Consider the following 13,167-nt stretch of genomic DNA (forward strand, 5'->3'; position numbering starts at 1 on the left):
TTCATTTTATGATATTTCTTGATAACCATGTTTTTTAATATTAAAGTTTTGGTTTGTTTTCTAACAGAACTTCATTAATTTGAGGCTTTTCATGTATCTCAGATTTTATCCTAATAATAAAAAAACTAATTATTTCTTTAAAAGGAAATTGTTGTTATTACTGAAACTGCCATACCATATCAGACCATTAGTCTGTCTGTGTGTTACAAAGCTCCAACTCTGTCTGATGCCAGATGCTTCAAAGGAAGGAAAAAGCCTTGTTCCACAATATAACCACAAAATCAGTTTAAAAATGTATGATTTAAAAAGTAAAATGTTTATTATTACTAGAATAATTGGAACTGCTTACAGAAAGGACTTGGTTTCTGCTTTGTATTGATTCCGTGAAATTGTATATATTTATGTCTCATTAGGAGAAAACAATGCAATATGAGAGTGCTTCATACAAGTGCCAAATACTGACCATATTACAAGAAACTAATGGCAAAAGCTCAGAGTTCTTAGAATCTGAACTTTTGCTATTGACATGTGAACATTCAGCCCATATTTACAAGCCAAAGCACAGCTGCCCCAAGCAAGCCCTTGCATTCTAGCATTTTCCTTTTTATTTGGTTTCAGAGAGATTACTAATTGAATTTAGTTATTGTTTTGCAAAAGGCCAAAAATCTTTTCACCCAGGAAAGCATTCAAGTGACATAATTTGTACACAGAACAACGTTCAAGCTGACAAGGAGGCTGTGGAATCCTCCGTGGAGGACATCTGCACACTGTGCAAATTTATGTTTTTCTGATCCACTTAAGGTAGATGCAAAGCTGAATGTCAGGTTGGGAAGTTCACCTCTTCTAACACAAGAGCACTCACAAGGGCAAAGCTGGTTTCAGCCACAAACACAATTCAGCAAAAGCTCAAAGGCCTCCTAAAGAAGGGTTCGGTGCCACCACAAGGTTCATATTGTCCTTCACTCCAGCAGTTATTGGTGCTATCAATCAGCAGTTTCTCTGTCCTCTGTTTGGCCACTGTGCTTAGGATGCATCTTCTGAGGGCCTGCATTTTACAGCCAGAGCCTTCTCTGTGTCTTACACAGTCTAATTCATTTTAAGCTGCTTCCAAACAGCTCCTCCCTATAATCCCTTGAAAGAAGTCCTTTTGTACCCCAGAGGGGAACCCAGAATATTCACAGGCTATCTATGTGTACCAGATGACCTGGGCTCTATTTTTATCTGTGCAGCTCGTCTGTGTCATGATCCTGGGTCATATGTCTCACTTCCCCCACTTCTTTATGTGTCCTGCCACTGTGATTTCATGAGGCAAGAGTCGCCTCTTGCTGCTCATCTGTGCAGCCCCTCACTGAGCCCCAGCCCTTCAGTGGCATGGGCAGAAATAATGAAAAGTTCATACAAACATACAGTATGTTGCTGTCATCCTGGTCCCTTGCTGGTGTAATTGCAAACTAAGTTATACCAGCACTGAGTTTTTCCTCACAGTATTGCCCAGCTGCCTTTCTAAAGGCTGGCCAAGTGTCCCTTTCCAATGTATCACATGCTAGACAGCTCCTTAGTCATTTGTCTGAAGCCTTCAGATACCTCTTGAGGTCTAGTGGATAAACAAGGTTGTAGCAAAAACAAAAAGAGGTTTGTAAACAAGACACAGTTGACTATTTACAAGTGGGGGTGGTGGAACATGAAATATAACCAGATCAAAACTTCTGCCTTCCTCTATCCCATACATTAGAGGACATAAAGCATAATGTTTATTATGAATCTGACTATTAGCAATCCATATCACAAAAACCATTACATGCAATTTAGCACAGATAGCTTTTCTAATGCTCCTTCGACCTGAGAGATAAATACCCTTCGTCAGGGCAAGGTTAATATAAATTGATTATGTGCATTGTTAAAAATCTAACCTTTTGACTGATTTAATGTGCATTGTCTCTAAAATGCAAAGATGATTCAAGTAAAAAAGTGTGAGGTTTTGACATTTTCAACCACCAAAGCATTGGAAAATTGACATAAGGCCATTCTATGCATATGTGATTTATTTACTAAACTGAAATTAAATTCATCTTAATAAAAATTCAGCAAGACCATTACTTTTACTATTATTATTGCTATTGCTTTTGTTGGGATTGATTTTTTTTGCTATGGACAATCGTTTGTTTTCATATATTGCTTTTATTAGGCTAGTGTCTGAAATTACATATGGGATCAGGGACCTGCTCTGAAAAACCTATCTACACTCTAAATAGCTGAGGTAAAAATGCAAGCAATGATATATTCATCAAATGTCACATTGTTTCTGTGGGGCTTTGGTACTCGGTATTCTGTTGTAAGGCTGTGTATAGCATGAGCCCTGGGCTGAGGTCAGAGATCTCTTATGCTGGGCACAGTGAAAAAATGGGGAGGGCAGTGCTTTCCTTTTTCATAAAGGGCTAATTATTTAACTATCACAAAATGCACATAACTGCCTTTTAGGTTTTATTTATTTACCTACTCTTAAATTAATGATTTAGACAGAAAAAGTGCTACAGTATGAAACAAAATATCAGCAAATTATTAGAAGAACCAGAGTGAGAGGGTAAAAAATCCTCTGGACTCTGTACCCATCCCTTCCTCTACCTGCCAAACCACTTAGAAAGTCTTGACTTTCTTCTCTTAAGTAGAATTGGAAACGTTTCCAGCAAATACAGTACAAGAGTTATGCTTACGAATATTTTTCTTTTGCAGGTTTCCCCACTCGTGGCATTTACCTTTTACAGATCTCGAACATAAAAGAGTGAAGGATTTGAATGTCTATCTGAAGCAGCTATTAAGTGGCTCCAGGAAACTGGCTAATGTGAGCATTTCTAGTTGTTTTTTTTTTTTAATTTGCATATGACTTCTAGTGGCGTTGTACCAAATGATCCAGGAAGCCTTCCATTGCCCCATTTGGGGCAAAAAAAAATTACATAAGTGACACATCTTCTAATGCAGCTGTTTTGGGATGGAGCCATTACAGCATTCATCAAAACTCAAGACAAAGACAAGCATGACGGAGAAATAGTTTATTAGACCTGGCAGGGCATTTTTCAGAAAAACTTTTCTTCCTTTGCTGCCATCGAAAAGTAGTGATTCACTGAATTTTTGACAGAAAGGAGTAGGTTCTGAGGAATGTAATGTCTAAAAAAAGGAGTAAGCTTTGAAATATTGAAAAGTCTGATTTTGACAGCTGTTAAATGAAAAGTTCCATTCTTTCAGCCCAGAAATACCCATTTCAAAATGTGGTTAACATGTAGAAGAAATTGTTTTGCAAACATAAGACCAAATACAGACTGTTTCAATATTATCAGAATGATACACTGTGTCCATTAAAATTGGGGTTTTCTCATTTTTTATTCATTATTACCTTCTGAGATTTGAGGTTCCTCTGTTTAAAAGGGGAAAGTTTAAATGGTAACAAACATTGCCTTTTCATTGTCTGGGCCAGGACAAAGCCTTATGCACTTCAGCATCATAAAAGCCATGGCTGAGAGTAGCTAAGGGGCCTCTGCCAGGTGAGCCATGTCATGGCCTCAGGCCTGCAGCTCAAACAGGGGCTGCTTTGGTTTAATAGCAGAGACAGTTTAGGTTACCAAAATAGGGTATGACAGGATGTTTGTTCTCCAAAATTTCAAGCATCTTGGAGGAGGAGAAAAACGTTTACTATCAAACTATAAAATTTTCCCAGCTGTGACTGTGTAATGGAGATTAAAGAGGAAATTGTCCATATGCAAACCGAACAAGATTTCTCTTATTAATATGAATATAAATTCTGAGCCCTCTGTTGAAATTGAGAAGACTTCCAAAGAGGATAAAAACTATCTGTCTCACAGATTTACACCTAATTTGGTACAAACAACTGACTTGGGTGCTTGACTCCCTTGGCTGAACCTGCCAAATAATCTGCATGAGTATGGGTTGATTGTTGTGCAATTAAAACACGAGAAGTCCCACCTCAACATGAGCAAGAATGTCTTCGCACTGAGGGTGGCAGAGCACTGGCACAGGCTGCCCAGGGAGGTCATGGAGTCTCCCTCTCTGGAAACATTACAAACCTACCTGACCCCATTCCTGTGTCACCTGCTCCAGGTGCCCCTGCCTTGGCAGTAGGCCTGGCCTAGATAATCTCCAGAGGTCCCTTCCGACCCTAACTATTCTGTGATTCATTTCTGACGCTCACATTCGGGTCGTGGGTTTATTTTACGTTAGTGCCTTTTGGTCACAGCTGAGGGAAAGCTGATATAAGCCAGTGACCTAGAAATGAAAAGCTGGGTATCTTCTGCTGTGCTCTGGGCTGCTGGAAGGTACACAGATTTTCAATTTTGGCCAAGCACTGCTGTGTAGAAGCCTAAGCTTCAGCTGAAAAATTATACTGCTTAAGGCCCTGGGATAGCAGTGAAAATGTTTCCCGGTCACACACAGAAGCTTTGTTCTCCCTCCCACTCCATGGTCTGTGCATGGGTTAGTGATCAGCCAGAGCAGGTTGCCTTGCAATGGGTTTCCTAATGCCCTTTGTGCTCCCTTTATGGGCCTGCAGCATGCACCCATGGAGCTGGGGATGTCCTCCCAGCACATTGCTGCTGGGACACTGGGACACAGCCACAGCTGGGGCAGTCGGAGGTAACTGTGAGCAGATCTGCCTGGGGACACGTGCTGTTGTGGCCCTGAACAAGCCCAGGGGGGCTATTTCCAGGCTGGTACAGCCTGTAGCACTGAACCATGAGGAGAAGAAAGCAATTCTGTGCCTAAGAGGGCTGCGCTGCTCCTGGTGTGCTGGACTTGGAGGGCACGACAACAAATGGAACAATGAGCAGGTTGTTTCCCTCTGTAAAGTGCTGCTGCATGTGGGAAATCATCTTGCTTACCCCCGTGCAGCCAACCTGCAATTCTAGATGGTAACCTTTAAAGTTATTGATACTCCATAAACATTGAATCATTATTTTTACTTCAATATGCTTCTCCTGCTGGGAGATGTGAGAAATTTAGAAAATACTGACGTGTTCTGACCCACTTAGAACAAGGAGATCAGCCGGTGGGTAATTTCCTTTGTATTCTTTTTTTACTTTTCACTTTGGTATGACTCTTTTAAAAGTGTCATGGTGTCTTCTTGGCTTTAGCCTGAGCGGAAAGCCAAGCTAGGAGGTTTTCTTGATAAAAATAAATACAATTGTTTTGTCTCTTTTCATGCCTATGACTACTTTGCAGTCAAATTTGCCCTTTTTCTCAAATTGCCAAGGAGCCTGGCTGAAACCATTTAGTGAGTTGTCTGTTCTCAAGCGTTACCAAAGTGTCATTCCTATGAAATAGTAAAACTATGTAGGAATAAATAATTAATTCATAAATTTGTGAAGAAATATTGTAAGAACAGATGCCCACAGGGCAGAGTCCCTTTTACTTTCTTGCCCCAGTGTTTTCTTCATGCTGAAATGTACCTGTACTGTGTCATAGCTGTACTGTAGCTGTGCAGAAGGCTGGAGTATTGTCTGAGATGGAGAGAAGAGCTTTTATTTCATTATAAAATACCCTTGTTATCACTGTAAACACATTACCCTGATTGACTAGACACCATTTTCAGCTCTGAAAAATTTAGTCCAGTCCACACAGGACTTGGTTCTACCAATTAAGTAATTATAAATCCTAGAAATGAAGAAAGAATCAGATTATGTCCAAATTCCTTCCTCAGTCATGCCTTAAGTGCATGCTTTTTAGTCCAGACTAAGTTCTGATTATGCTAATTGTATTATAATTAAGAGTATGTCAGAATGTCACTGACCTTTTCTGCTAAATGGTTGGAATGAAGGAGTAGAGATGGAAAACAGCTGCCTTCTCATTTGCACTGAGCTCAAATGGAATGAAATGTTTCTTTACACCCTTCTTTAATATAGAAACTTTTCCTTTCTCCATCACTGAACTTTAGTATCAGATCCAACAAATGCAGACACATCATTTGATGGAGATACTTTTTCTTGGACCAGTTTAAATGCTTAAATATGCTCATACCCGTCCCTAGTCACAGCATGTTTTTTAAGTCTGTTATTTAACTTTGAGCATAAGCCTCACTCATTGACTTCCTCTTCGATATTTATTGAAGAATTGCCTGGAATAGGAATGATTTTCTTAAATTCAGGTTAACACTGTTATAAATAACTCCACCAGCAGACTGTATACATGAACAACAAGCTGTATTCATTACATCAATCACTAAAATGCAGAAGCTGATGCACCTTCATTTTGCACTGAGTCAATTAGGACAGGATCAAAAATAGGTTTCAGCACCTTTTTTTAATTTTGTTCTACTCCTCCCAAACCAGTGGCAATATTTATGATCACAGTGTAAGAATATTTAGGTTTGGGCCAGTTGCACCATTGCTGACTGACTCACTGCCTGCATACACTGAAGTACCTGGGTTTTCTAGATCTGCAAGGCAACATCCTCAACAATCTTTAGACTTCTGGAGTTTTTCTTCATGAAATGGCAAAACAACCAAGCGATGTCACCAATAAGAGGTGAAGCACCAAAACCCAATGAATTGAAGCTTGGTAACACAGAAGATGACAAAAATATGCGTTCTCAAAGTGTAAATCAAATCTGTGACAAAAGGCAGCTGCTGCTGACTACTGTTACCTTTTTCTGTTTTGCTCAGCTCCAACTGAGCGATGGGCTGAGTGGAGATTGCAACCCAAATCTCCTAATATGAATTAGGGCTGCCCTAGTGGCTTGTCATTGCGTGGCTGTATTGTAGAAGGGTTATACATTGCCTGGGGACACAAAAGCAAGGTAAGGCTCCATTAATTTAGTCTACTTTTGGCCCTGGTGTCAAACAGCAGCATTGACAAAACCGAATGTCTTCATGCTTAACTTGGAAAAACAACTTGCACGTGGCTTGGGCATTGCAAGTGAAAAATCTAAAACTGACCCTAAAGCAATGTCTTATATTGCAACTATGTGCATTTGGTGCCCTCAGCCAGCTGGTAACATTGCATGGATAATCTTCCCATCTCTCATCATTTAAAAGATGTGGTATTTAATTTGTGGATATTATATGGTTATTGATATAATAACTATAATATAATAACTGGCTTTTATATAGTTATTGATAACACAGCTCAGACACTAGATGTACACACTGATCTTGCAAAACTACGTAGTCTTAAATAAACTGATGTTATTTGTCCCACATCTTTCACATAGATTTGTTTTCTGTGCAACTTCAGCGGGCTTGGAGATTTGAGGGGGTTTGTTGATCGTGCTGAGGGCATTTGACAAACATAATAGTAAGTGCAGGTGCACAGTAGGCTAATCAGTAAAAAAAAATAAAATAGGTCTTTTGGGGTTTGAGTCTATAAAGGTTTCTCTGAGTATCCAAATTAAGTAAGGACTTTGGGGGCAAAGATAAATCTAATGCAAGCAGGTAAGCAAACAGTGGCAATGTTTCAGCTATGGATAGGTTCTATAAACAGCTTTATGGTGACTTATAGGCTGTATAAAAGGTCTTTAAAGAGGGTGTAAATGGAAATGATTGTAAATTATGTTCCCTCATTTTCAAGCGTACAGTAAAAATGAGGACCGCAGCATTGTTCTAGAGTGAGTAATGTTTTACACTGTAAAAGTAATCACGTTTGATAAGAGCTTCCCATATTTCATTTGCGTTTTATTCGCTGGCGCTGCTCGGGGTTTGCAGAGACGAGACAACAGCTCCCACAGTGCCCGTGTGGGGGCACAGAACGTGGTGGTACAAAGCTCCCCCCCGAGGTGTGTGGGTCCCTTGAACTCCCACCACCCCTGTACTCCCGTGGCAAGGCATCCAGCAGATCCAAAATGGGGAGGGTTCAAAGTCCTCTCTTTTCCGCTGTCCTTTCCTGAAGTTTTAACAGCTGCACCAAGGTCAGCTTTTTCTGGTTTCTTTCTTTCCTGCTGATTCTCCATCCTGTTAAAGTATAACAGGCGCATGGGTGTTCTCTGACCCCAAATCTACTCTAAGATGGCTGAAAAGAAAGCTGAAAGCAGAGGGGAGGCTGCTTTTCTTTCTGTCAGAATTAAATCTGGTTTGAAATCTGGCTGTGTTTCACTACCAGCAGAGTACTTTTCTAGTTAGTCTCTGATGGAGAGCAGTAGACAAATTCTACCCTGCTAAACTGGTGCAGGGCTGTGCCAGTCCCCCCAGTGCCACTGAAATTGTTTATCCTAGTGTAAGTAAAGGTGGAATTTGTACCTTTTGAGTTTAATGGCTGAAAAAAAGGGGATGTGTGAGTTCTAACCAACTGGCTCCTCCCCTTTAGGCTAATACTATCGAGTGACCTGCAAAATATCAACATTACCTATTAAAGCCTGTTGTCTTCTTTGGTAAGAATGGTTAGACAAACTATAGGAGGCATTCCAAGAATCCATATGTAGAGAATTTCCATTTGCTGATTTAAAGGTAAAAATTTCAGCAGAGAAAAGGGTAAGTGGTCATCCTCAATGCCTGCGTATTTGCCAAGACCATCACAGGGTCTCTTAAGATTCCCACCAAGGGTCACATTTTCCTAAAAAACAATTGCTTGTTTAGAAGTGGGCTCTATCCACTTTATACAGTGTGCCTGTGGTCATACACATGTTCAAAGCTCTAATATACCTGTTTCTATTCAGCAGTGTAATTAGATGCATGCTTAATTCTGAGCTTGTACTGTCCCATTAAGTGGGGTCCAGCTGATCGAGGTCCCACCGATTTGGGAATCACCTGAAAGTTCAGTGTGTGCTTTGGAGCTCTGCTGACACAGGCTGAACTTAAGGTACTGACACGCTTTGTTGGTGGAAGTCAAAATGGTGGAGTTCTGCAGCAGGCAGATTAGCACAGTTCAGGGGGAAATTGCTGTCTTATGAATAACAGCGTGCAAAATGCTTATCTCCCCAAACACACAGGAGACATCCCCCCCACTGCTTTTGAAGCACTTAGCCCTGGACAGCCTGCTTCATCTGCCCCTGCCACATGACCTGTTCCATTAGGTTTCTGCATTCTTTTTGCCAGCATTAGCCTTGCTGTTTCTTCCTGAGCTTCGGTACCTGTTGAGTGCGATGGACAGGCAGGCAGGGAAAGCTTTGCAGCCAGTGCTGTGGCACCAGCACTGTACATGCCTGTCCTGTTCCTGCCTGTTGTGAGATCCTGTCCTGTTCCTGTTGTGAGATCTGCCTGAATTCCACTTCTGTACTTAAACCAAACGTCATTTTTTTCAGTGTTGTCTCCTTCAGAATGAAATTTTGGAACTATCACCTGAAACAATCCTTGCCTCTCCTATTTACAAACCTCTGGGTTCACGTATTTCCATTTATTGCAGAAAGTGTAGGTGGAGAGGAAGCAGAAAGAACACCATGCTGCTCAGCGTGGAATTTTTTATTTCTCTTTCAAGTCAGTTTGTGTATCTTTCTTTCCAGCTCCTGCCCACTTCTCTCAAGATTTTTGAGCTTGAAGGGTTAGAGTTTCTCTGCTTATTTTCATGCTGTCAAATAAAGGCTGGTCTGCTAAAAATATACTCTCAACCCTGGAGATTTCCTGCACATGGGATTTGTGCTGGAAGAGGGAATGAAGGTCCCACAGGGAATAACTTGCCTGTTTAAAGCTTCTGGAAGCTGAAGCAGGTGTATGGGCTTTCCCCTGTAAGCTGTTTTTATCAGATGAGAGAATAATCAGTCATGCTCAGACAGGCAGGTGTATTGGCAGTCCACTGCTAATAGCTTAAGGATTTGTCATTCAGTTCAAGGAAAACAATTCTGTTGGTTTCTCCTGTTTTTTCCCCCTGATTTTTCTTTTAAAGAAAATATCAGAGTGGGAGGAAAAACTCCAACCAGTAGAATGAAAAATAAAAGGTAACTGTTAAAGTAAATCCCAGTTGCTAAATCTTATCTCTACAATGAACATACACATCTTGTTCCTCTGTCTGCTGTAACCACGTTAACTCCTCCCTAGCTGCATTTGTCAGTACCCTCTTCCTTTTCTTTTTCTCCTTGCACAAATTACACCACATCTTGTCAAAGTGAAACAACGCAAATGCTACATGAAGTACATCTTCCCAATAAGAGACACGTTATTTTCCACAGGCTTGAAAAAAACAGTGGTGACATTTTAATGCTAGAATCTGAAAAGTCTCTTGTTCTACCCATTCATTACGTTGTCAGTCCAAGTAACATCAGCATGAATGTAGCAATTCTAACCATCCTAAAGAATGACCATTCTGATAGACGGCTTTATGGAAAAGCTAATAAAATGCAATTACTGTCCACCTTTGATTCAGAGTCATAAGAGTCCATTTCAGAATTCACATTTTTATTGCCTTGCCCAATACTCAAATCTGGGGATTTGGTTTATTGTTTTAATTCCCTACAGCTGAATGTAACTACCTGTTATCTATGTTCACTAGAGCAGCACAGGTCAATACATAAAAATAAAAGTTACAGTGCAGTGCATAAGGTGGATTACTCTTTTAAACAGGATGGTGAAATATGATCATCCCTTTCACTCCCTGTGGGTTTCTGGTAGGATTTAACTCTGTATGGAGCTTTTCAGTGTAAGTGTCCATTAAGCTGACATGTGAGGGAGATTTATTTATACAATATCCAAGCCTCAGGGAGGCCCACACGATGCTCGGGGTCAGTCCCATGCCAAGGGCGAGTTTCGTGCTGACTGCACAGGACACAGCAAAGATGGGCTCCTGTGTTTGTGTCACAGATGGGCTGCTCTGGAAAAGTAGTTGCAGCTACTGATACAAATCTTGAGCTACTGGAGATCAAGCAAGAGTGCAGATCCGTGGCCCACACAGCACACTGCTGTCTGGAAGTGTATTGACAGAGAGGGGCCAGGTAGGCACCAGTGCAGCATCCCTGGGACAGTGGTAACAGGCACCATTGTCTTCCCAGTGCCTGAGTAGAAGTCATTATGATTGCCCATAATCATAAGGGAAAGGCTCCCTTTTTTTGCTAAATCTAATATATACATAAAAAAAATTAACAGCAATCTTCTTTGAGGGGAATAGTTTAAGGCACAGAGCACAACATATGGTATTACCTAAGGTATTTTTATTCTCTTTCAGAATGAGCTTGTACTCAGCTTCTTCCTGAATTGGTCCAAAAATACCTTGGCAGAAGATTCATCATCTGTGACCTTAGGTATGTGGATTACCCATCTTTTTTTTTTTTTTCTAAGAAGGACTTCTTTAATAATATTAAATATAGTAAAGCAAAGGTGAGTCTAAAGTGTTTAGGCACCTTTATTTATTTTTTTTTAGGACGTAAAGATACCATCAAATAATTCCTAATTTCTCAAGGTCTCTGAAAAAGTGTTACTAATGTCACCTGTAGCTTTCTTTCTCTTTTGCGTATTCCCCTCAGCCTTGCTTCATTTCTTTTTGAATAAACATGCCTGTATGCAAAGCAAAAGTTTATTTACACAAACTGTGGCAGGTTTCTTGTTCTACAAAACAAAATATTCGTAGAAGACTTTGGAGGAAAGGATGTGAGTCATGACAAAGCACAATGTGTGCCTGCACAAGCGAAGAAAATCAGGGGTGACTTCTAAGGCAATTTTCACCATGAGTGGAGCAGGTAAATAAGAGAACATTATGCTAATGCTTAGGCATACATTATTAATGACAGTAGTAATTCACTTCTTGCTGAATGAGATGCTACACTATTCCCTTAGCCTATGTAAACACTTAACCCATTTTCCTCTTCTGTCCAGCACCTAATTTAATCTAATTTCTGACATTACAGCATTAAGAGCCAAAGCATAAACTATAAAAAAGTAAACTGTGAATGTTTATTGTCTTCCATTGCCTTAGTTCTGCACTGAAAATAATCTTCCATAGTCAGTTTTAGGCAAAATAAAATCTCGTAAAGAAGTCTGCAGCTGCACTCTGCACCACAACAATTCAGCTGGTTGCTATGTGCTCCAAGTGATAGGATAGTTTCCAAGATCACCAGTTTTCCACATTTCAGAAAGGAGCGCGAGTATCTCTGCATAGTTAGTTTGCATGTCCATTAAGTTAATTTAATCCCTCTGCAGACCAAGGTTTCATTATCTCTTTTGCTGAGACCATTTTTTTTAATCCATCAGAACAAAATAAATCCCATTTTTTCTTCTCAGCCTTTGGAAGATTCCCCATGTGTAGAGTTTATTTGATTATGGCATGCCATTATCATATTAAACCCATTATGACTATTGAAAATTACTAATGGTTGCTCTAACTTTTACAAAGGATCAAGGAGATAATGCAAAGATGTCCTAGGTGTTAAGGACATAAAAGGCTAAATCTCATCACATAAAATCCAAACCAGAGTTCAAATGGAACACGTAGTCTGTGTCCATGGTGGGCTACATCTCTCTGTAGCCATCTTTAACCAAAGATATACAGATGTGAGAGTGAGCTGAGGCACAAGGGAGTTTAAGTCCCTGGTCTTTGGAAGAATTTTGACATTTCACCAATATTTAGGTGCCTAATTATTACAGAACATCTGGATGTAAAAGTCTTATGCAAAAGCATGAACTGAGTCTGTGATAAAGCTGAGAAATAACTTGCAACCTCATAATTCCTCCTGTGGTGTCCTGAGCTGATAGAGTCTGAAGGATAAGCCATTCATTTTTGTTGCCAGTGACAGCAAAATCAAGGAAGAGAATGAAGAAACAGAGGCAAAAATGTGTTTAGTGGGTGTTTGAAGAAAGCTATGTGACAGGTAACCCAATCTGCTCGTTCACTATACAGTTAGTGGAGGCGAGGGTCACATCCTGGTCAAGGAAGATAAATGTATCTCTGGCCTCGAGCAGTGTGGTTACAGGGGGATTTTTTTTTTTCCTTTTGAAGAACTCTGCCCTTTAAAGTTTGGACACTTCAGTTCTAGACTCAGGGCAAAACCTTTGTTTAATACGGGAGAAAATAACAGTCAAAACCCAAACTACAAAAACCCCAACTCCTTTTAGCCCAGAAAATTGATCACTATCATTTATTAGAATAAATAGAATAGATAGAATACCAGTAGCACACAAGGCCCAAATTAGGACCCAATTAGCTTAGACCTTGTAAAAACAGAGAACAAGAAGCATGGGCTGAGTTGCTCTGGATACTGCACCACTTGTGGTCAGCAAGGAAGGGCTGACAGTCAGTTGTAGTGAATTGTGG

The 13,167-nt window shown here is 40.2% G+C and overlaps 1 protein-coding gene across 1 annotated transcript in view; it reads left to right on the forward strand.

Moving 5' to 3' along the window:
* PIK3C2G (phosphatidylinositol-4-phosphate 3-kinase catalytic subunit type 2 gamma) overlaps window positions 1-13,167 on the forward strand; it is a 205,679-nt gene that overhangs the window by 164,448 nt on the left and 28,064 nt on the right. Inside the window, exons 29-30 of the mRNA XM_039379280.1 lie at window positions 2,731-2,839; window positions 11,086-11,161. Of these exons, the coding sequence (XP_039235214.1) occupies window positions 2,731-2,839; window positions 11,086-11,161 (185 nt within the window). The remainder of the gene's footprint in view (window positions 1-2,730; window positions 2,840-11,085; window positions 11,162-13,167) is intronic.

This window comes from Pipra filicauda, unplaced genomic scaffold (genome assembly GCF_003945595.2).
Source record: "Pipra filicauda isolate LSUMZ 115617 unplaced genomic scaffold, ASM394559v2 scaffold104_size2351352_pilon, whole genome shotgun sequence".
NCBI lineage: Eukaryota > Metazoa > Chordata > Aves > Passeriformes > Pipridae > Pipra > Pipra filicauda.